Source organism: Semicossyphus pulcher, unplaced genomic scaffold, assembly GCF_022749685.1.
Source record: "Semicossyphus pulcher isolate SPU_LCO1_2020_fin unplaced genomic scaffold, fSemPul1.0.p SCAF_2, whole genome shotgun sequence".
NCBI classification, from domain to species: domain Eukaryota; kingdom Metazoa; phylum Chordata; class Actinopteri; order Labriformes; family Labridae; genus Semicossyphus; species Semicossyphus pulcher.
The window spans coordinates 13,104,078-13,126,105 of record NW_027211693.1 but is presented as its reverse complement, the minus strand read 5'-3'; the positions used below and the strand labels follow the sequence as shown (position 1 = coordinate 13,126,105).

General features: G+C 40.9%; 1 protein-coding gene across 1 annotated transcript; it reads right to left on the bottom strand.

Annotated features, from left to right (window-relative positions):
- Positions 1-335: 335 nt before the first annotated feature.
- On the bottom strand, positions 336-21,341 carry LOC138598133 (cohesin subunit SA-1-like). Its single transcript, XM_069669834.1, has 31 exons — positions 21,313-21,341; positions 20,896-20,992; positions 20,363-20,578; positions 19,446-19,542; positions 19,096-19,172; positions 18,515-18,719; positions 17,813-17,964; positions 17,042-17,239; positions 15,417-15,515; positions 14,822-14,901; positions 13,405-13,512; positions 13,095-13,191; positions 12,078-12,180; positions 11,837-11,940; positions 10,894-10,986; positions 10,577-10,669; positions 9,357-9,557; positions 9,197-9,264; positions 9,033-9,120; positions 7,862-7,942; positions 7,358-7,450; positions 6,970-7,138; positions 6,376-6,509; positions 5,855-5,956; positions 4,193-4,326; positions 3,891-4,013; positions 2,440-2,618; positions 1,896-2,091; positions 1,349-1,450; positions 1,118-1,205; positions 336-386 (listed from the first exon to the last, which is right to left on the bottom strand). Exons 1-31 carry the CDS (start codon positions 21,339-21,341, stop codon positions 336-338), a joined length of 3,657 nt encoding a protein of 1,218 aa, XP_069525935.1.
- Between the last annotated feature and the right edge of the window lie 687 nt (positions 21,342-22,028).

The window sequence follows — 22,028 nt, the reverse complement described above, 5'->3', positions numbered from 1 at the left end:
TCAAAACAGGAACATAGGAGAGACTTTCATTCTGCTGAACACAAAAAATTGTTTTTAATATTTGGCAAATTTCATGTCCAAAACAAACATTTCTCAGAGGGAATAGCAACAACTTTGCCCCCAAACTTTATAATCATTATTTCTCTTCCTCTCCAAACAAAACTAATGACTGAAATAGATCTGAAAAGTACCCTCAATAGGGGGTTATTTAGAAAAACAGATGAACCTAACAATTAATACACTCAAAAGCAGTGAAACGACTGAAAACACATTAATATTGTAGAAATATATCAAACAGAACTCTTATCCCAAGGTTGAGTCCGTCTCTGGTGCCTTCAGTCAAAGAGCTCATCGAGGACACTTGCTGAGGTGTAACGGGTAGAGGGCTGCAGAGCAAATACAGGATAAAGAAGTATTTAAACTTGCCAGGAGGGTAACCTTTAATCTTCATAAAATATAAGGAAAACTTGCTTAAAGCTACTGTGAGGAGTTTTTCTCTGGTTATGACACAGACTGAAATTAATTCTGATTCCTTTATATAAGCTACAAAAGCAAACCAGGCCATCAGTGAAAAGATTGTTTATTTCTGTACAGTTATTTTTAATGCCTGAAACTGCTGGTGGGGGGTAGGTGTCAGACGAAGCGAGTAACTGCACACTGCCTTTGTTCCCATTTTCTATGGCAAAAATTTGAACTGATGCATATGACCAGGATATGATTTTTTGTTAAAAACTCAACTCAAGCATGTACAGGACAAAATCAGCAGACATAAGAGGTACGGCTTTGTACACAGGGGGCGCCAAAATCAACACAAACAGAAAGTTCCTCAAAGGAGCTTTAATTTAACAATAGATGAACTGTCCTAACATCTCGTCAAACACTGAATTCATTTACACTCAATTACAATTGCTGCCATAATTATTTAACTTATAAATGAAGTTCAACAAGTTCTAAATAGTGGGAAAGCAGTGTATTATAATGTGCAACTTCAACCGAATATATAGCTTAGAGATAATGCTAATTCTCACATTTAATGAAATCTGTAAATAAAAGCCAGACTTTTAAAATGACACATAGAGTTTAAAGCTGCCTCCATAATTGTAAGCACAGTATTTACCAGTGTATATTCAGATTCGTGGTCAGAGTCACTTTGATAATCCTCGATCTCCTCTTTTTCTTCATCCTCATCCTCAATCAGTGAGAGTCTGAGGAGAAAACACAAGTCATATTATTGGGATTATTAATAACTGATGAAAGCTATGACAACATTAGACAATTATTTACATTTTCTAAATATGAAAAAATCTTTAGTAAAACAGTTTGTTTTCTCTTCCAAGGTCAGTCTTACAAGGTGAGGTGGGAGTTCAGGTCTTGCTGATTAAGAGAGGGACCGGTCTGGCTGGAGGAAAGTTGGCGTCGTTTGGTCGGCTTCACTTTGCGCATGTGGGACCTGGTGAACAGCAGCAGGTACATTTTGGAACCCATGGTATTATTACAAAACCTAGCTGTCTGGTACAAAGGTTAAAACAACTTATCTCCCCTTGCTCCTTCTGTGCATCTACTTGTTAACCTACGGATCTAGAGCCATTTGAACACAACTTTACAGATGAGTGGCATAATTACATCTAACTTTAGTATTGAAGTCACAAATGTTTCTGCAGCTGCAACATGTGCACAGAGGGCTTCCCTCTGCTTTCACAGTGCCACATTCACAAACAGAGTAGCATTTTGCCCATTAACACTGCACAAATTGTTCATTTAGAGCAGAATACACAGTGTCTGAATTTTGGCTTGTAAACAGACAATAATTGACTCGTGCTAACTTCATGTAATCTCCGAACCTGAAGTAGAAGTGGTAGATACTGCTAACATGTTGCCGATAAAGCTCAGCTTACCCTGAGGAGAACTCCTCCTCAGACTCTGGCTCAGTTAAGCCGCTGCCGATGTCAGATTCTGTGGCGATGGGCTTGCTGGAGGCCGGCTGCATGGCTGGCTGTCTCTGGACGGTGGAGGTGAGGGCGGGGGTGTGCAGGCTGCTGTGGATACTGCTGCTGTCCAACCAGGATCTTCTGACTGTGCTGGGTGCAGAACCTGGAAGAGACAGAAGTCAAGTGCAGAAGAGTGTGAGTCTCTGTATTTTGTAAAAGATAAAATCAAAAGTTACTTGGTCCTGCACAGGTCAAAGGATTCTCAAAGATGACGTTTTGTCCGTACTGCTAACATTTTACTTGGTCATTGATTTAAATGTCTGATGCTTTTGCAAATAGTTTGACACTGAAGTACTTTGAATTGTCTTGAAATAGTTTTTTTTTAATTCACCGTTACATGCAGGCCCTAAGCCCTGAGAAACACCTGTTTACGAAAGAAATCAAAGACTATCCTTTTGTCATTTTTCTTCATAGTTCCAAAAACCTATGCAAACACCGCTTTCTGTCTCACCCTGAGCCGTGGTCCTCCTGCGTTTAGCTGCAGGGGTATCAAGTAAGGGGACAGCATCAGCTCCCTCCTCCTCCTCTGTGGGTTTAGAAGAGGAGCGGCCCTCCAAAGAACGCTGGTACATTCTCACCGACGGCCAGGAGAGGGCAGCATTGGGACACTCTGATTTAAGAAACCCAGCCCTGGGAGGGGAAGGACACAGTTACAGAGAGATGAGGACAAAGACTGAGAAACCTTTGTTAATATTTAGGCCAAAATTCAATCTAATACAAAGATTAATAAATAAACCAAAGTAACATTTCTAGGATGACAATATGAACATTATTTTTTGTCTTAATAATTGTTTTTCCGAGGAAAGCCTAAATAACATCCACATCTCTAAATGTGTCTTTTGTTGTGATCCTGGACTGATGACAGCTCATGAACTAAAATGCAACATGTAGCTAAATAACTCTCTAGAACACTAAAACTGGATTCAGGTATGTAAAGCTATTAGACGAGGTTTGAAACTAACAATCAGAAATTAAACAGATCATTTGACAAAGACAATAATTGATTAGTTGTGTGGTCGATTAAAATGTCTGAGATGGTAAAAAATGTTGATCAGGCTTTCTCAGATCCAGAGATGTTCTACTCTGTCTTGTTTTGCCTCAAACCCAAAGAAGTTTGCTGTCATACTGTCACGTTGGAGGATAAAGAAAGAGAAGGATTTATTTTTTTCCCTTGAAGAATTAATCAAACTGATTAATCAATTATTACTGTAAAATTCAGTGTATGAGATGCACTTTCAAAACATTTTTTCCATCTAAAAAGCGGGCTGCGTTAATAAACCAGTGCGACCAATATACCAGTAAAAAATGCAGAAAAAACGGTATTTAACCCAGACGATGGCGCTGTGCGGTTGTTAAGTGGTGACTCCACCTCTCCGCATTACACTGTTTCCATGGCCAAGCCGCTACGTCTCCTATTTACAATATGCCGCAGTGCTGTTTTCGTGGCTGTTTTAAGTGAGAAACTAACTTGACAGTTGCTAACACTTCGTCACGGACATGCACCACCCTCATAACAATCAACGTTACTGTAGACTGCCAGTTACAGCACCGGTAACTAGCAGGATTGCAAACTAAACACGGCGAAAACAGATGGCAAAACAGTAGGCTGTAATTGGTGTGTGTTTTAAATGAAAAGTATCCTCTGGGAAACGCCCAAAAACAGACTGCATCTTATATTCCAGTGCGACTTATATTCAGGATTTTATGGTAAATTAAATGGCAATTAATTTGATTGTTGCCAGTGTATCAATTAACCAAATAATTGTTGCAGCTTTAAGAAAATCCATTGTTATTTTGGTATGACCAAAGACATAGTGCATATATTGTTAAATCAGTAAAGCAGTGCTGAGACTCCGTGGTTATATTTGAGCAATCACGTTCTGGGTGCGTTCAGTTTCTCACAGCTGGGCGCGGTCCTGCTGCAGCAACTTGAAACTGAACTCGCTGAGGATCTCCAAGAAGGTCACATTCGGGTGCAGCTCTTCTCCCTCCTGTGGGTCCCGAAACGCAAAGCGTATACCATCCCTAAGAGCCAACACAACACACACAATAGCACCAACATAAAACGAACAGCTTAATTTAGCCGAATTTCACGCAGGAGGTTTCTTTTCCGTTCCCTGAGCTGTGGTTATCCTCACTGCCCTGAGTGATAACCTCAGAGAACCAGTCTGTATTTGTTTGTCAGAGACAGGTGTGCTACTTACGTGTGCAGGGCCACCATTGGTTTGCGGACACGGTGAAGATCAATGCCAAAGCTCATTGCAAGCCTCTTGGCCAAGTCTCTAATCTCACCAAGATCCTGCCTGCTGTGGTCCTCCGTCAGCATCTCTGAGAACAGCTGAGCACACATAACCGTGACTTCACATTCATTTAGAAAAGGGCCGCCTGGTTTATCTGTTCACAGGTTGGCTGAGGTTAAAAAATGCTCATGGTGTTAAAGGGCTTTATGAAGAGAAGTATAGGAGGAAAGTGATGCACATGTACCTCTTGGCTACATAACCCATGTTAAAATGTAAGTCGACATTTTCTGAATGTTGAAATAAAGCAAAACAACATAAAAAACTAATATTTTTTAAAATGTAATACACTATCCTAACTTATCCAATATATTGTTTTGCTTGTTGATGAAAATTTGTCCATTCTAGGTAGTTGTTGCTTTTCAGTGCAGAGATTTTCCCTGTCTTGGAAAGAGCAGACAATCAAATCAGTCAAAAGATGTTATTAAAAACATAAAACATTTAAGGGGGGAATTCACTAAGAATGAATTGCGGCCGCTGATAGCTCTATAAATTGCGCATCATTTGGACCCACTATCTGCTCTGTCTCAAGGTTGGAATCACAAAACAAATTGCACTGATGATATTCAAGCGCAAACACACCCATAAAGTTTTGCAGATTTGTGCAGTTTGCTCTTGTTTTGTGTCTGATTGTGGAGAGAAGCTGTTTGCACCTCCACTCTCTGCTGTGCGCTGCCGTGCTGTGCTCTCAGGCATTAGTTGAGTGCACACTGACAGAACTCAACTCCATGCACAGATCAATGATAAGCAGGGAGAGGAGGGGGCAGCTCTTTTAACAGTTTTCTGTAAAGTCAAGACTCAACAAGTGTTTACTAGTTTTACTGTAACGCAGCGTCATTTTGTTAAACGAGCGCGCCGCAGCAGCAGCTTGTCCATATAGTAATCCCTGTCCTGCTTAACGGCTCCAGACCGTCTCCACACATGTGGACCAAGTGTGCAGGGGTTGAGCCTCGCACAGCCCCGGACTGATTGACCTCCCAGTTATAATAATAACGACAATATATTATTGTATTTACAGACAAATACATTTTTTAATCACACAAAAGGTGGATTGTCGTCATGATCACTGGAGACTCAGAGCGTGACAGCCCTTATAATTCTGCGCTGCAGTTATCACCAGCTCTTTGCAGGTAATATTTTCACTCTAACTGTGCGGTGCTGTTAGCGCTGATGTTTGTGAATTAGGTGCTTTTTGCCACGAGGCTCATTTACATAGACAGGGGACACATTTGCCCCGAATGTTTGCATAATGACTCATTTAAATATGCGCAAATGGCACTGAAGCACAGAGACGCCGTTTGCTCTGCAGCGCTATTTGGGGTTAATTCAACCCTCTGCCTGTGCTTGGAGAATGAGGCAGTCTTTTTGTGTCATATGCACAAGTTTAGTGGACGCAAAAGACACGCTATCCTTTAGTGAATTTCCCTCTTAGTAATACTATCATCAATGTTAATAGTAAAGTGAGTGTTAAAGATAATCCATGTACTCTTTAAAAGTTCATTGCTATCACATTTCACATTAAAATTTGTCAGAGAATGAGAGGTGCGTTATCGTCGTGTGAGTGCACACCTGCGTCAGACTCAGACAGACGGTCTTGGCGCTCTGGATCGGACTGATGAGCTTGCTCTTGCTTACAGTCTCTTTAATGATGTCGCCAAAGTCTTTAAAGTACTGGAGAAAACCAAAAAAATACTTCATCATTAGTCCTTTTAATTAACTGCACTGTCTCTATGTCTAAAAATGTAGAAAATAATACAGCCTTTTACTCGTCTCTGCTTCTTTTAACCACTGTTCCCTCTGACTCATTTAACACCTCACTGCTTCTAAAACTGAATGTTTCACCCTCCTCCACTCTCTAACAAATCCTCTCACTTATTAATTTTGTATAAACATGCTTCCTGTGTGCCTAACCTAATTAAATTCTCAAAATAATGACTCTAACACAACTATTAATTAATAATATCTCTGAACTCCCTACTTGAACACATTGTGATTACCATATGTGACAAGAACCACTCGATGAATTTGGATACGTGTGCTTATAATGCTATGCTTATAAAACGTAGCTGTCCCTTAATGCCCATCTCGACCTTGCTGTAGTGCTTGAAGACGTCGGTGGCGGCAGTGAGGTCCAGCACGCCGTAGATGACCAGTTTACAGTAGCCGGCGAGCTGGTTGCGCTTCCTCTGGAGGAGAGTTATCCTCATCTCTTCCTCACTCTCAACTTAAGCGGGAGAGAAAGAATGGAGAAATGAGACAATGAGACAGGGAGTGAGAGAGTTAATGTAAAAGAGGTAGACAGGAGAGGCAGAGAGAACACTTTGAGCTGTTTATAAGACGCACGCGAAACAGAATGTTGTGATGAAAGACTCGTATTTGGCTTGGGAATTGGCAGTACATTGTGAAATACAGGGAAAAAAAAGGTTTGTTACAGCAGCAGACTCTCAAAACAAGACATCAAAAGCGATGTCTGCAGGCGTAAATGATGGTAGGCTCCTCTGGGAGAGCGTTGGCACTGTTAAAATTGAGCGATTTGTTTCATAAACGCTACACATCCAAGAGGAAACACCATCAGTCTAGTTTAAAAAACTGAATCTGGGAGTGTGAGTGAATCTAAGTGCTAACAGAGAGTACCAACAGTTAAAACAAGTGTATTTGTATTTTACTGTTTGGTGTCAGAATACCATTGAGCTCAGCATCTTCAGTGTCAGAGAAGACGTAGTCCAGGAGGAAAGAAGCCATCTCGGAGCGCAGAGAATCGGAGGGCAGGTGGATCAAAGATTGGAGGGCGGGTTCAGACCGAGCCGAACTGGTACTGTACAAGAGCAGCAGGTCACAGAGCAGCTCAAACGCCTGTAGATGAAAGGACATGAAAGGAAATTCACATATTGCTTGCAAACTAGACAGGGGCAAAAAGTCTAGAGCACCAGAACTTCTACCTGTTCTTTAAACAAGTTGCTCAGAGGTTTATAAAAGGAAATAAATTAACCTGTATTAAGCACAATGTTTACAATGATATGACCGCCTTTTAGTTCGCATAATAAAAGACGCTACTTGTTACAAAGCTCTTACCTGATCTCTCATCTCCGCCTGGTTCAGAGACAGACAGGCCTGACAGACTCTGCAGAATGAACGGACCTCCTTCTTCAGACGCTTCAATTCCGCCTGGAACAAAATAAAAGATATGATAAGATAAGAGAAACAATGAAACGATTAGTATGATTTTTCTGGAACTTTGCTTCACGTTAACACACAAATTACTAGACAAGTAATGTAAAGAAACTAAAAAAAAGTGAACCAGTGGGAAATAAAAGTTTGTGTCATAGTGGACTTGGAATCGAACTAATAGGCTCTTGTGTTAATCGCCTGCTGTCTATGCAGTCAGATGTGAACACCTACGACAAGAGAGGGCCCCACAATCACATGAGGGCACCCAGAATTTCCACCACTTTCGGACTGTGATGGGACAGCAATCCTTATACTGTATCATGTGTATCACTGTTTCTAAACATCCAGTAAAAGGAAAAATGTGGTGTTGGAGAACAACATGTAGCTGTCTTATAATGTCATGAGCACCTCAGCTGGTGTGGAGTTGACTGCGTTGACTTTCGCCCACATCAGGTGAAAGGCTGCACACTTCAGAGCCGACACCATGAGCTGTAATCACACAAAAGGAGAGGTCAAATCTGCCTTTGTAGATAAAATGGTGCAAAATGCCGAGCAATATTCTGCTTAACTTTCCAAACAAATCCATACCTACATAAAACTCGATAACATAGTTTAAAATGCAGGGGTGAAAGTGGAATCAAAACGCCTTTATTTAGTTGAACTGAAATTTATTTTTTAGTTCAGTGAGACAAATTAAAATACACATGAAGTCAATTAAAGTGGCAGTAAGCAACATGAACATGCAATGTAAAAAACATTGCGCCTCGCTGTACTACTTCGCTACACCAAACATGCACGTGCATTATGCACTTCAGTGGTGTGTGCCACGCATCTAATGTGCGTTGCGTCTCTTTGCAGCACGAGGCAAGGAGAGAGAGAGAGACGAAAGATGCTGTTTATTTGAAAAAAGTACACTTTATTGCTGGTAAAATGTTCAAATACTACTAAAGTTATCATTATAGTTATGATTCTTGGTGTGGACCACCTTTTCACCTCCAGGTGTTTGAGCTTAGTGCTACCGTTAGCTGTTACCATGAGAGCTACCGTTACCTGTCAAGAAGTAACAGGGCATCCTCTGCACTGCTTCGCTCTTCAGCCACTCACACTCCCACTCGTCTGATCCCTCTTTTTATTTAGGGCTCTCTTTGTGGCTTTTTTCTCCTCCAAGGCCTCCCTTCTTTTGCATTAGCAGTACATGCCGTTGTCGGCAAAAGAGGTACAGCTGGATGACGCTAGTTCGTACAGAGTCACTGTGAGTTATGTAGCTAGCTAGCTAACCCTGATTGGTTGTTTGATTCAGAGCGGACTGATTTTTAAACAAACTTAATACAAAGGGATGAGCACTCACAGTCACAGATGAGCAATCAACATCATTTCAATTGAAATAATGTAGCCTACTGCAGCTTTAAAAGACAGAAAAGGCCTTTATCATATTATCTTGCACTCACACCTTCTTGATAATTACCTAAATGGATCTACTCAGATTTTTCAGAGGTTTAAACAACCTTAAATTACAGCCTCTATTTTCACAACGCAACGCTTCCCCTGAAATATAAAAATGTTTGACTTCATCACAGACCTCCTTGTCAAACTCTCCAGACTCCATCCTGCTCTTCAGCAGCTCAAGACAGGAGTCAAACAGCTTCCAGCCTGTCAGGTCCTTGGCACTGGACAACACAAACACACTTTTGTTATGGAAATGATCAGTACAAAAGTTTTTTGTATCATATAAGGCACACTAACCTGCTCAGGGCTGCAATCCTTTTCAAGGCAGTGGCTGCTATGTAGACGTCATCATCATCTGCAGAACCCTAGATAGACAAACACATAAAATAGCATGTGCATGCACTTTATAAAACGCCATATTTGAATGTGTACCAGCCTCACTGACTTGCTCTCCCACCTGCAGCAGGTCACTTAAGTAGGTGCTGAAACACTCTGTCAGGTCGTCCAGCAGCTGGCTGAATGCCAGGTGTGCTCGGGAGGAGAAGGTGTAGCGGTCGGAGCAAAGGGCACTGGCCAGGTGGGCGCAAGCCTCCAACACTGTGGCCTCTGTGTGCTTCTCCACAATGCCACATATCTGAGACAGCAGCAGGTCCAGATGCTGACAAACGGAGGGGACAGTGATGGAGGATAAGAGCAGCAGGTGGAAGTAAAACAGGTTAAGTAAAGATGAAATGACTTGAGAGAGAGAGAGAGAGAGGGGGCAGCCAGAATTCACTGTGATGACTGGATCAATAAGGTGTATTGATTATTGAAGAGGAGGATAATCAGAGAACTTTAATTAGATGGTAAACACAGACTTCTCCTGCATGCATTTATAAGTGCAGGTTAAACCAGTGGGACATTGAAAATATTCACTACAGTAATGAGGACTCACTGACCACCTGAACGCCATCAGATCACTTAGATTGTGTCTAAATGTTTCTTGTTGTGATACATTTACTTTACAATTGAATTAAATGCTGGCTTTACCGACTTTATCTTATTCATAACCCTGCTGGTTGTCCATTTTGTGCCTTTCCCATCATCACAGGTGAAGTGTTTCCTGGTAGAAGCAATCTGGCACAGGTGAGATTGTTACCCTAAGCCAGCAGGTTAGTCATTGACAAAGACAAAGACTAAAGACATCTTAAAGTTCAAATCTCAAAGATCTCAGTTTCGTTCTCTTTGGTGATAAACGGTAATTGCGGGAGCACACTTCCTAGATAAATAAAACCACTCATTCGGTGACCGATAGTGGCTTAACATTTATTTACATGAAAATCTTTGCTAGGTTAAAATAACTTAAAGTAATAATCTCAAAGTTTTATCTGTTCATTCCTATTCGGTTGTTTTATCCTTAATATTTTAGTCAATAGGAATTTCTTATTTTCTGCTCTTTTGTTTAATCAATTTAAATACTCCAGTGCATTAATGGTGAATCCATAAATACAACAAAAAGCAATAAAATTTGTCTCTACCTGAGAAACGGCAGCTCAATCTCTTCTGTTTTTCTACTTTTATAACAAATAAGGAACTATAGGAGAGGGTTAATGATTTACAAGGAGGCTTATGTGATTTCTGTGAAACATTTTTACTATATATTCAGGGTAATTCTTTTGGTCCTTCCAGCATTCCTACCTTCTCCAGTGTTGGAGCGCCGTTGTACATCTCAAGGTTGAAGTACAGAGGAGCTTTGAGGAGGAGGCTCACCTTTGATGCATCTGCCGAGTACTGCGAGTCAGTGAGGAGAGAAGGAAAACACAGGGGCAGTGTTGAAACATGTACATATATTTTGCAAAGTAATTTCAGCTTTATTCTTAATGTAACATTAGGTAGGAAGTGTAGAATTTAAGGTGACATTGCTTCTGATGCTTTGCCAACCCTTTTAATTATTATTTTGCAGCTTTAATCTGTGTGTTTAATGCATTAAATCTAACAATAGTTTGAAAGGGTACCTTGGCCAGCAGCTGTGGCAGTAAGGGGATGAAGTATGTAGTGAGTCTTCTCCTGTCCTGTTCCTGGACCTTCCTGTCTTTCATACTCAGGATCTTAACACACATGTAAGTTCAGTGAAAGGCCAGCAGTATAAGTATTGAGATATGAGGGTGTGCGTCTACATGTGTGTTCATTATGATGTGAACATGAGTATACTACCAACATAAACAATCACAGAATACACTTATTTAAGATAGAGATAGGCCGATATGGTTTTTTCAGGGCCGATACCGATACCGATTATTAGTAGTCAAGGAGGCCGATAACCGATATATGGAGCCGATATTCATTTGCAGTAAAAGTGAAAATATTGGCGTCAAAATTTTGAATAATACAAACCCCAACACTTAACTTTGTTTAAATGCCTTTAAGCACATGTTTATTAAACAAACAAACAAAAAGCGCAGGGAGTTCCCAGGGTCAGCAGCATCTCTTATAAAGTTAACTGAAAATTTAAATAAATAAATAAATAACTTCCTGAAGTTCTATTAAGTAAATAAAACAAAGTTAAATAAAATTTGCAAAGAAATTAACTTTTTCTCCTCTCTGCCGTGTGTGTGAGCACTCTGCACTCTTATCGGCCGTCGGATAAAAATAAATAAATAAATAAATAAATAATTTTTTTTTTTTAAAAAGGCAGATGCCGATATGTGTCAAAATGCCGAATATCGGCGCCGATAATCGGTCGATCCCTAATTTAAGACACTGAATATTTGAAGGAAAAACTTCGACTTTCTGACATGATTCAGATTTATCTTGTATATTGAATATATTCTAAATCTATTCTTGTCACACAGTTTATATCTGACTTTGTATGACAAGCACATGAAGTAAGAACAAAGACTGACATTTCTCTCCCCCATGCTCCACAGAGAATTGTCATGTGTTTGTATGTGTCACCACCTTCTTGCCCTGAGTTCTCCCAACAGGTGGGGTTGCCTGTGCTGCCTGTCTGATCACACACATCATCAGCTCGATGAGAGCCCCCTCCTCCTCGTACATCAGACCTGACAACACAGAGTATTGCACAGGTGCAGAACTGAGTGGGTGATGGTTGAGAGTACATGATGCATTGACAGTGAGGGGAGCAACATGAGGCACAGCTCAGACTGGAGTGAGTGTACAGTCTTATCTTGTTCCTCACCTGCCTCCTGAAGCAGGAGTGCCGCCATAGTCTCCCAGTCTCTGAGCTCAGATCCTGCCACAGCCCACAGACTGTCCACCAGGTACGCCCCATGCTCGTGAAACTGGCAAAAGAGTGAATCAATGCTTTAGATAATCTTTGTCATTTAAGTTTACAGCACTGCTCTCGAGTACAGCTATGTTTCTGACTACATCCTGCATGGTTCACAGTTTAAACTCTACGCTAATGTTCTCTACTACTCTCTTAACGTGTTTGTAATCATTCAGAGAAGGCCAGAAAACAGCTTCAACCCAGAGCTATTGACCTAAAACTTGGACTCGTCTGCTGTGAGACGACAGCATGAATGCTCAACTTGAAATGCAAAGAAAAATGGATACGTAAAAATAAAAAATACAATATTTTGCATAGTTCTGCCCTTTGGGGTTTTGTCAAACTGTCATGAACAACCTCCAGTCTGATCTCCATTCAAAATGCACATTTTCCCCCACTGTGCTTCTAATCTGTTTATTCCTGTAACTGGGTTGGAGATGACGGGTATCACGAGGGGGGTTATGAACTTTCTCTGTTAACTCAGGCTTTCTGCTTCAGGCTCTGTGTGCACTCAGTTTTGCGCATCATTTGATGCTTCTTCAGCACATAGGGACAGATAGACTGTTTAAATGAGAAGCAATGATGATAAGGTAATCTTTAGATGCTGTGTCTTCATTGTTCTTTTACTGTATGGATGATCTGCGGAAATTTAAAATGTTAATTTTACCTGAAGCAGACAGGTAAGGACGAGAAGGGGGAGACTGGAGGCGGGGGGCCACATTTTTGAAAAAGTTTTGACTAAAAGTAAAGACTGAAATGTGATGCCTTTTTGTTGACTAAAACTATAAAAGGTAAAAATGACTAAAATGTGACTGAAACAAAAAAGCATATATCTAAATCTAAAATAGCTGCCAAAATTAACACTGGCTCAGAGGGAGAGAGACAGATCGGAAAAGAGCGGAGATGGGCACAAAAAAGAGACACTACCTCGCTCTGGATGTAGAAGGAGATGAGGATTTGAAAGAAGGTTGCATGGTCACTTTTATCTCTCTCCTGGTCGTCACTAGCAATCACACTTTTCAGCCTGAAACATGATCACAAAAATTAACGTTTTTAACTACAAATATAAGAATTGAAAAATGAAAGATAACGGCATGGAAAAGTTGCGAACTCATTTAAGTATGATGTAACATTTGAGTGGGGATAAAAGTCTCACATAAGGAACACATATGGAGCACCTTCATGCTACGACTCTACAAAGTGTTTCAGAGTGTGAAAAGTGGGGATAAAAACAAACTTGTTGAAGAGGAAAACACCGGCTGCAGACGCCAGGCCTCTGTGTGTGGCGTAAACCAGAGGATAGATGTGGCCGCACTCGTCTTCTCTGAGGCCTTCCTCTGTTCTCCTGCGTGGGTGCACATAAAGACAGTTACGTATCGTTTTAGATAGGTACATTAAAACATTGTATTTACTAGTCAAGTGATTTGTATTACCGTAATATCCGGAATATAAGTCACACCGGAATATAAGACGCAGTCTTTTTTTGGGGGTATCCCAGAGGGAAAAAAGGGTTTCTTATTTCTCCTATTTTATAATAAAAATTATTAGTTATTTCAACACTATTTAAGTTTATTTTCATTTAAAACACATTCAAAACAAACACGAATTACAGCCTGCCGTCTGTTTTCACTGTCGAGTTTGCAATCCTGCTAGTTACCGTTGCGGTAGCTAGCGGTAGCTGGCAGCCTACGGTAAAGTTGATTGTTTTGAGGGTGGCGGCTGCAATGGCGATCATGACGGTGCATGTCGGTGATGAAGTGTTAGCAACAATCAAGTTAGTTTTCCTCACTTAAAACAGCGAGGAAAACACAAAACAGCACTGTGGCATATTGTAAATAGGAGACGTAGCAGCTTGGACCCGGAAACAGTTTAATGCGGGGGTATGATTTCACCACTTAATAACCGGATATGGCCATCGTATGCGTAAAATACCTTAAGACAATAACATACCTCTCTCTGCATTTTATACTGGTATATTTGTCGCACCGGCATACAGGACGCAGACCATTTTCTAGATGAAAACATTTATTAGAAGTGCGTCTTATACATTATAGTGCGTCTGAATTTTACGGTGATATAACACTGAACTTTACTGCTGCTTTATATTAATTTTTCAGATAATTTACACCCTTTTAACAACAATCAGTTGTAAGTGTTGAATATCATCACCACATTGTCATCTCTCTATTCATTAACATGTAATTTACACAGCATTTAAGTTAGTTGTTCGATATGTTGGCCAACCTGAGAGATCACGACTCACTATGAATCATCAGCCGTCATGACAAAGACTGAAATCACAGTTATGAGTCATTGTGACACCTCTATTGTTGAGAAACTAGACTTTAATTTGTGGAAAAGCAGGGTATATTTGCAGGATTTAGTCATGATCACAGTCGAGTTATGTTTCAGTTGAGAACTGTCTGAATGTGCATGACTTTTCAGGATAAAATTATAATTTACTCATGGGTCTTGAAGATTTTATCATTAAAATGTCTGACTTTTTAACAAAAACTACCCACATGCAGCAATATATTAATTGGATTTGAGTGGAACGTTTCTGTAAAGCTATTCAAATGAGTAAAAGGCAATTGAAAATGTATAATTGCAATACAGAAAACAGAGAAACCACCAGAGACAGAAAAAGCCCTCACTGTTGGATCAGCAGCAACAGATTGATCACTTCCACTGCAACGTCTGAGTCTTTGTCCAACACCATGCTGAGCATCCTCTCCTAAACACATACACATATTCAAATATGCAGTGGCACAGCCAGACATATTCCCAATCATACCACCAGACAAAAAGACACAAGAGACACAGAGAAAAAAAAGACATGCATGAACGCACACAAACCCACTGATTAAAGCTAAGCCATGGCATGAAAACCATTTATCTGCTGCAGCACATGTGGATTAGGAGGCTTTCACTGTGTTTGATAGGCGCTTATTAACATCAGCAATTAACACATCCAGACATACACCCAGACAAAAGAAGAGAACATAACAAACATGAATGGTGAAAAAAACAAAAACTAAAAAGGCAAAGAAATGAGGGGAGGGGCCCAAAATACTGAAAAGAAAGACATGGACAGGCAACAAAATAGAAACAATACAATAAGCTGAAACAATAGATTAAAGAGAGGCTGAGGCAGACAGACAGATAGACAGGAAGACAGACAGGAGAGAAAAAGGAGGGAGAAGAGAGGCATGAAATGAGGTGCGAGTCCAATCCAGAGGGAGGCCTCACTTTAAATCTGCTGGTGAAAAGCTCCAGGCGGCCAATGAATTCCTTCTCCTGGTACAGACCCTGCAGGGCGCGCACACACTGCAGACGCACTGGACTTTGCTGAAGGAATGAAGAAGAAAGTACTTACACACATATCACATACACACACATACATCTGTATCCATCCAGACAGACTGATGCCCAAGTCCATTCACAGTGGACCTTTCTCTTTGTGTGAGTGAGTGTATATGGGCAAAGCACAAATAGTCTTAAAGGTAGTTTAAAGTCACGCAAGAGGAATATTTTGAGACGAGGTTGAAAATGATTCTGCCACCAGCCAAATGCTGTTTGTTGCCTTTTAAACCAATTTAAGGAAAAACTACCATGATTCAAAAGTTTATAATAAGAACTTTCACTATAGGTGCCCAATTGTGTCTGAGTGAGAGGCTGTGAAAGCCTATAAAGCATAAATATAAAACAAAAAGACAGATAGACAGCTGCTACCCCTGTGACACATGATGTTGCCAGCATAGAGTGGAGCCGCTAATTAAAGTGATAATCTCGAAGATCTTCATTTAAATAAATGTCTGTTAAGTCACTATCTAGAGCCGAATGAGGTAACACTGGTGAAAGCCTTTGCATTTACAGTTTTCGCTGTCGAGTTTGCAATCCTGCTAGTTACCGTTGCGGTAGCTAGCGGTAGCTGGCAGCCTACATTAACGTTGATTGTTTTGAGGGTGGCGGCTGCAATGGCGATCATGACGGTGCATGTCGGTGATGAAGAGTTAGCAACAATCAAGTTAGTTTTCCTCGCTTAAAACAGCGAGGAAAACACAAAACAGCACTGCGGCATATTGTAAATAGGAGACGTAGCAGCTTGGACCCGGAAACAGTTTAATGCGGGGGTATGACTTCACCACTTAATAACCGGATATGGCCATCGTATGCATAAAATACTGTAAGACAATAACATACCTCTCTCTGCATTTTATACTGGTATATTGGTCGCACTGGTATACAGGACGCAGCCTACTTTTTAGATGAAAAAATGTATTAGAAGTGCGTCTTATACACTGAAGTCACTATCTATCGCAGAATGGGGTAACACAATGGTGATTGAGCCGATGGCCCAAGCCTTTGCATTTGCAGTATTACAGACTGGGTGTCTGTGGTGACTTTCACAGAACAAATCACAAGCGGTGCCCAGTTAGTGACGCGTTTTCCATCAGCCAGCAGTGGTTGGTCTGCCAGAGAGGGTAGGCGGAGCTAAGCGGCTGCTTTTCTGGTCTCTGCAAGTGTTGCGAGTAAACAGTAATCTACTATGGCTGAACAAACAAAGAAAAGATGGATGACTACAGATACAACTTCAACAATAAGTGAAAATCCAAAGAAAAAGAAACAAACTCGACGCTCAGATGGAGGCAAACAGTCTAAAAAGGAAAGCGACCGTCAGCGAGGAAAATCAAGAGTTACAACCGGAGCCAACTGTGGACATGCAACACTGCCTGGATATCTGGGAAGTGTGCTCCCGCAATTACTGTTTATCGCCAAAGAGAACAAAACTGAGATCTTCAAGATTATAACTTTAAAGGAAGGACATGACAGTGACACTTAACTCACGTATCCTCTACTGTGTTTGTGTCTACCTTGTCATGCAGGGTCCATCCCAGGTATTTAAGACATCCATCATTCAGGAAGTCTTCAGGGTCCGTTTTAAGCCAAATGCCCAACTCCGCAATACAAGCTGCCCGGATCTCAGGCACCCGGTCCCGGTAACGGTGCACAAATACTCCGCGGAACGTGGCGTTCATCATGGAGGATACCTCCTCTTGGTTCTCCCGCATCTGTAACACATACATATTGAATTTATTCATAAAACATGCTAAAGTTAGTTATCCTTATGTTAAAAGTAATACCAAGCTGCTTTAAAAATTAAGATGTCTATGGCCCTGAACCATTATGTTACTATTATAATTCGCCTTTTAAAAATGTATTTATCTAATTGAAGTAATTGTATTGTGCTCTTTTCTCGTTTTTTTGTATACATATACATTTTAATGTTAAGGTTTTTTCTCAGTTTCTACATTTTTTGAGGTCCATTCAAAAACAAATAACGTGGAACGTAGTGTCCAACAAACAAGGAAAATGTTGGTGCATTCTTGACAAGGACAAACTAAGATGAATGGAAATGTGTTTAATATGTGTGTTACAGTTTGATCAATCTGAACACTTAGAAAACACCAGCCCAGTGTTTCCTTTTTAATTGCAGTCTTCTCTAGAAGAAAGAAATTTACCTGGAAGATGTCTCAATATCTGATGTGAATGCACAGCTCTATGTCCTGACCTGTATGTTTTATATGTGAAAGTGGATGTGTGTCTGCTCCACTCATGCCAGTGTGTGCATGTGTATGTGTCACCTCACTGATGGAGGCCTGCAGCTCCTCCAGTCTGTCAGAGGCTCTGTCATGCGCCCTCTTGCTGTTCTCCATGTCGTATCGCCGCTGGGTGGTCTGCAGCTGAACGGACACTATCACAGCTACTTCCACCAGCCCGGTCATCAGCTTCATGGCTAATAAAGAAACACGCAGATTGACAAGGTAAGACAGTACTGACAGAAATACATGTTACAAGGGGATGAGCTGAAGGGGAAACACAGTTGATATTTCCTGCTTTGTTGTTTTCACTAGGTTTCATATGATGTGCTGTAGACTTACAAAACTTTGTAGATGAAAATATTATTGATAAGCTGCTGAATTTTATGCGAAGGGGGAAAAAATACATGGATGAGCAAAGGTTTTGAGAGATAACAAAGAACAACAAAAGCAAGCCATACAGGACGGGTACATTCTGCAAAACAATAGAATTACTCCAGCACCTAAAACAGATGTCAGCCGAACGGAGCAGTTTGTTCTGGCTCCCAGAAAAGCAGGGAAAACCCTCTGCTATCTCCAGGGTGCAGGTTTTCACTACAGTCAACACTTAAAGCAAGTTACAGCCATTACAAGGATACTAAAGTGATAAGCACCAATACAAAAGTGTAGCCGCAAAAACACTACAACCAGAGCTCCCCTGTGAATTTAGTTTTCAGTGTGTATACTTTTCTGTATCCACATGCTTACCAAGCAAGGTACTGGTGTGTCTGAAGGCCCTGACCTGTGAGTCAGACAGGCCAGTGAGCAGAGCCAGCAGGGAGGGGAAGAGGTACTCATCATAAATGAGGCTATTCCGACATGACCGCACCAGAACCCGAGCAAACTCGCACAGGCCGGCTTTGAAACGCTTCAGCTGGGGGCCTGGAGTGCATAGAGGGTAGTTCACTGAATCCTAGAGGACAGGAAACAAAAGAAAAAGGAGGAAGGGAGTTACGCTGCGCTCGGTATAGTTATAGGAGGCAGAAGGCTGTGGTTTGGTCTGCAAATTATATCACTGGCAAAACAAAGTGATTAACTCATTAATGCGCCGACTTATCCTCATTAGATTTTAATTAGTATGTTCCATCATGCTAGACTCAATCCCTCATATCGTAATCACCTGGGATATGGAGGTTGATTGATTCCTCTGCAAATTCCAGCAGGATTATTAGAAGTGAGAACGGATTAAAAAAAAATACACCAGATTCAAATTTTCAGATCTGTAAGAATAATCTTCGTTTTTTGGATTTATTTAATTAAATTCTACGACTGAGTTTTCCTTCTCTCACCTCATTGAACTCTTTGGTTAGTGTGCCGATGATCTCAGCGTTCTGCATGCTGTCAAGCATCTCTCTGCTAACCACACCTGAACAGAACAATGAAACACAAGGACATTTAAATGAAATAAACATCTGGACATAGTTGAGTTTAATTACATGGCGTGAATTCTCTTTTTAAATATTGATATGGTGTGTTGTCAATAAAGAGACGATTAAAACACCGCTGAGACATTGCATTGTTAGCATACAGGGAGATCAATAGTTGACTGCTGATCATTGCCTGAGCTGAAATTGGAAAGATAATCTCTTGAACTTTGACTCCCACCCCTCATCTCGTTGGCTCTCTTTTGACCTCTGACCTTTGCATCCGCAGGACCGAACAATGAAGTTGATGAGCACCAGCAGCCCCGCCTCTCGGCTTTGCTTGTAGCTGTCCAGCCACTCATCGACAACCGTCTAAAGAGTGGCAGGGAGAAAGCAGCCAATGAGAACTCTGGGATCAGATCAAAGGGCTGATGGATATAATAACAATATCGCATTTGAATAACATTATAGATCTCAGCTTCAAGCTTTTGTCCTACCACTGGCCTTTTATGTTTCTCTCAGTGACATTTGTATCCATATGCTCATCATTTATGTTTTCTGCCCATTTTTACATCCAGTTTTATTCACCATCTCCTTCACATAATCATTTTTGGCAACCATGGCACCATTACAGAGAAAAAGACACTGCTCTAGAACAGCTGCTGTGTTGTTAGAAAGAGTGCAACGTATTTAAATTGTTACAACCTTCACATAGCAGACGAAATTTTGAGAACCGCAGTTTGCCAGATTTGCTGAATGTGCTGTGTGAAAGTGGGCCTTCACCCAGAATCACCATCTCCATTGTGTCGCTGCTCTACACTGTAGTGACAGACCCTTTTTATAACTGCTCACCACACTTTGTGTTCCTTCCTATTGTTATGTGGTCCTTCCTTTCTAGTCTTTAACTAGAAGAGACTGGGCCCAGAACAACAAAGGTTGGGATGGACGCATGCTGTCAATCATTGACTACACAACCTAGGAAAAAAAAACACTTTTCCTCTTCACGTATCAAAGGCAATTCTGTAGGGTCACATCAGTCAGCCACTGACAGCAGATGATAATCTCTCTCATTGTCGGCTCTTAGAGGCCTGTTTCTCTTCTCATTACACATGCCTCCTTCAGCACCTCCCTCCCTTCATGTCTTTTTCCGTACCCCCTTCCCCCTATGCTCTTATGCTCATGTTTTGCTCACCACCATGGCACTTTTTCCAGAACAGACAGCATCATAGATATCCTCTGCACTGATGCCCTGGTTACCCTCATTCACTCTTGCCACAGGTCTAGGAGAGGCCTGTCTGGATGTCCCTCGGGATTGCTGCTGCTGCTGCTGCCGCTGCAGGGAGGGGTCTGGTGGAGAGGGGCTGGACGACACTCTCAATGCAGCTTTACGCCTTGGTCTCTTGGGTGGCTTGAGATGAAAGAAAGATGAGAGGGCAGCTTAGCGGGGGATTTAAAGTGAATTGATGTTGTCAACTGAATTAGTGGTAGCCATGGCAAGATAAGGTGCAGGCTTGAATCACAGTGTTGCAGTTATCATGATACCTTTTAAGACTTTCTTATGTTTTTAAAAGAATTGAGAGGTGCTTGACAATGATGCAACTCGATATATTTACAAAGACAAAAAATAGCTTAGATCATAGCCCTGATGTACTTCCTTGTGAATTTTCTTCACAAATAGCTTCTAAATGAGAGAAAACTATTCTGAGAGAGTACAAGATGACTCACCTTAGGTCCAGCCACGGTCTGTTTTCTCCGCTTTGTGAATTTCACCCCGGCCTCATAGTCACTTCCAGAATCTGAGAAGTCATCCAACTCCTCAAAACTAAGTTAAGAGGAATTAGAAAACTGAATCAAGACTCTTTTCTTGACTCTATGCTGGCTTTTTAGAGCTTCAGCTAATATAGATGCACCCCTGCTGCTAATGCTACTATCAATTAAGTTTTATTTAAGATATAAATGAGGGTTAAGTCTGTTATACACAATACCATGTTATTTGTGACATCTCTTTTTTCAGTTTAGAATATTATAGCAAAACATGGTCCCTTTTTTGTTTAATTATACATCCAAGTTTGAGTTAGCGTGGTATGTATGTTTGATAGATGTCACACCCCATACCAAAATATGTAGCTTTGCTTACTTTACCTGTCCAAAATTGAGTCTCTGTCAGCCATTTCCACTCAAGAAGCACCAAAGATTGTGGAAGACTTTTAAGTTCAGGTTAGCTAGTCTTTGTAAACACTTCTTCAGTGGAGAGATCTACAGCGGGGGAGAGGAAACAATATTAGCCAAAGACCAAACCAACCAAGCTAGATTAGCTTAGATACTGTAAACGGTAGCATTAGCTAGTTACTTCAACAACCTTACTTTACAATATTCATATGTAAATTATCAGACTTGAGCCATAACTTTAACTAACTACAGTAGAAGATGACGACCAATAGACATATTTCACATCTTAAAAGGAATGTGACGAAAGCGTTGCTCAGGAAGTCTGGATTTCATTGGTTGCTAAGGTTACAAGCGGGCAAAGTCCGATTAGCAAACTTTAGCTTTTAAGCTAGTAGACAGCCATCTGCTACAAGAAAATGTATCAATAAACATAATTAGTAAAACAATTACATATACCTGATAACGTAATTATTGATCAGTGTGTCGCTTTTTTGAACGCCAAAGCCCAAGAAATACGATATTTTTCCTCTCTTTACTAACCGATGACATTCACGGGCGCGAAAACTACGCAAAAGTGATTCTAGATGCTGATTGGCCAGCGCTTGCTCAGATCAGAGGATGATTGGTTCTTCCAGAGGGTAACTTGATGACCATTGGTCAATCCTGACAACTTGTTAGTGGCCCCGTTG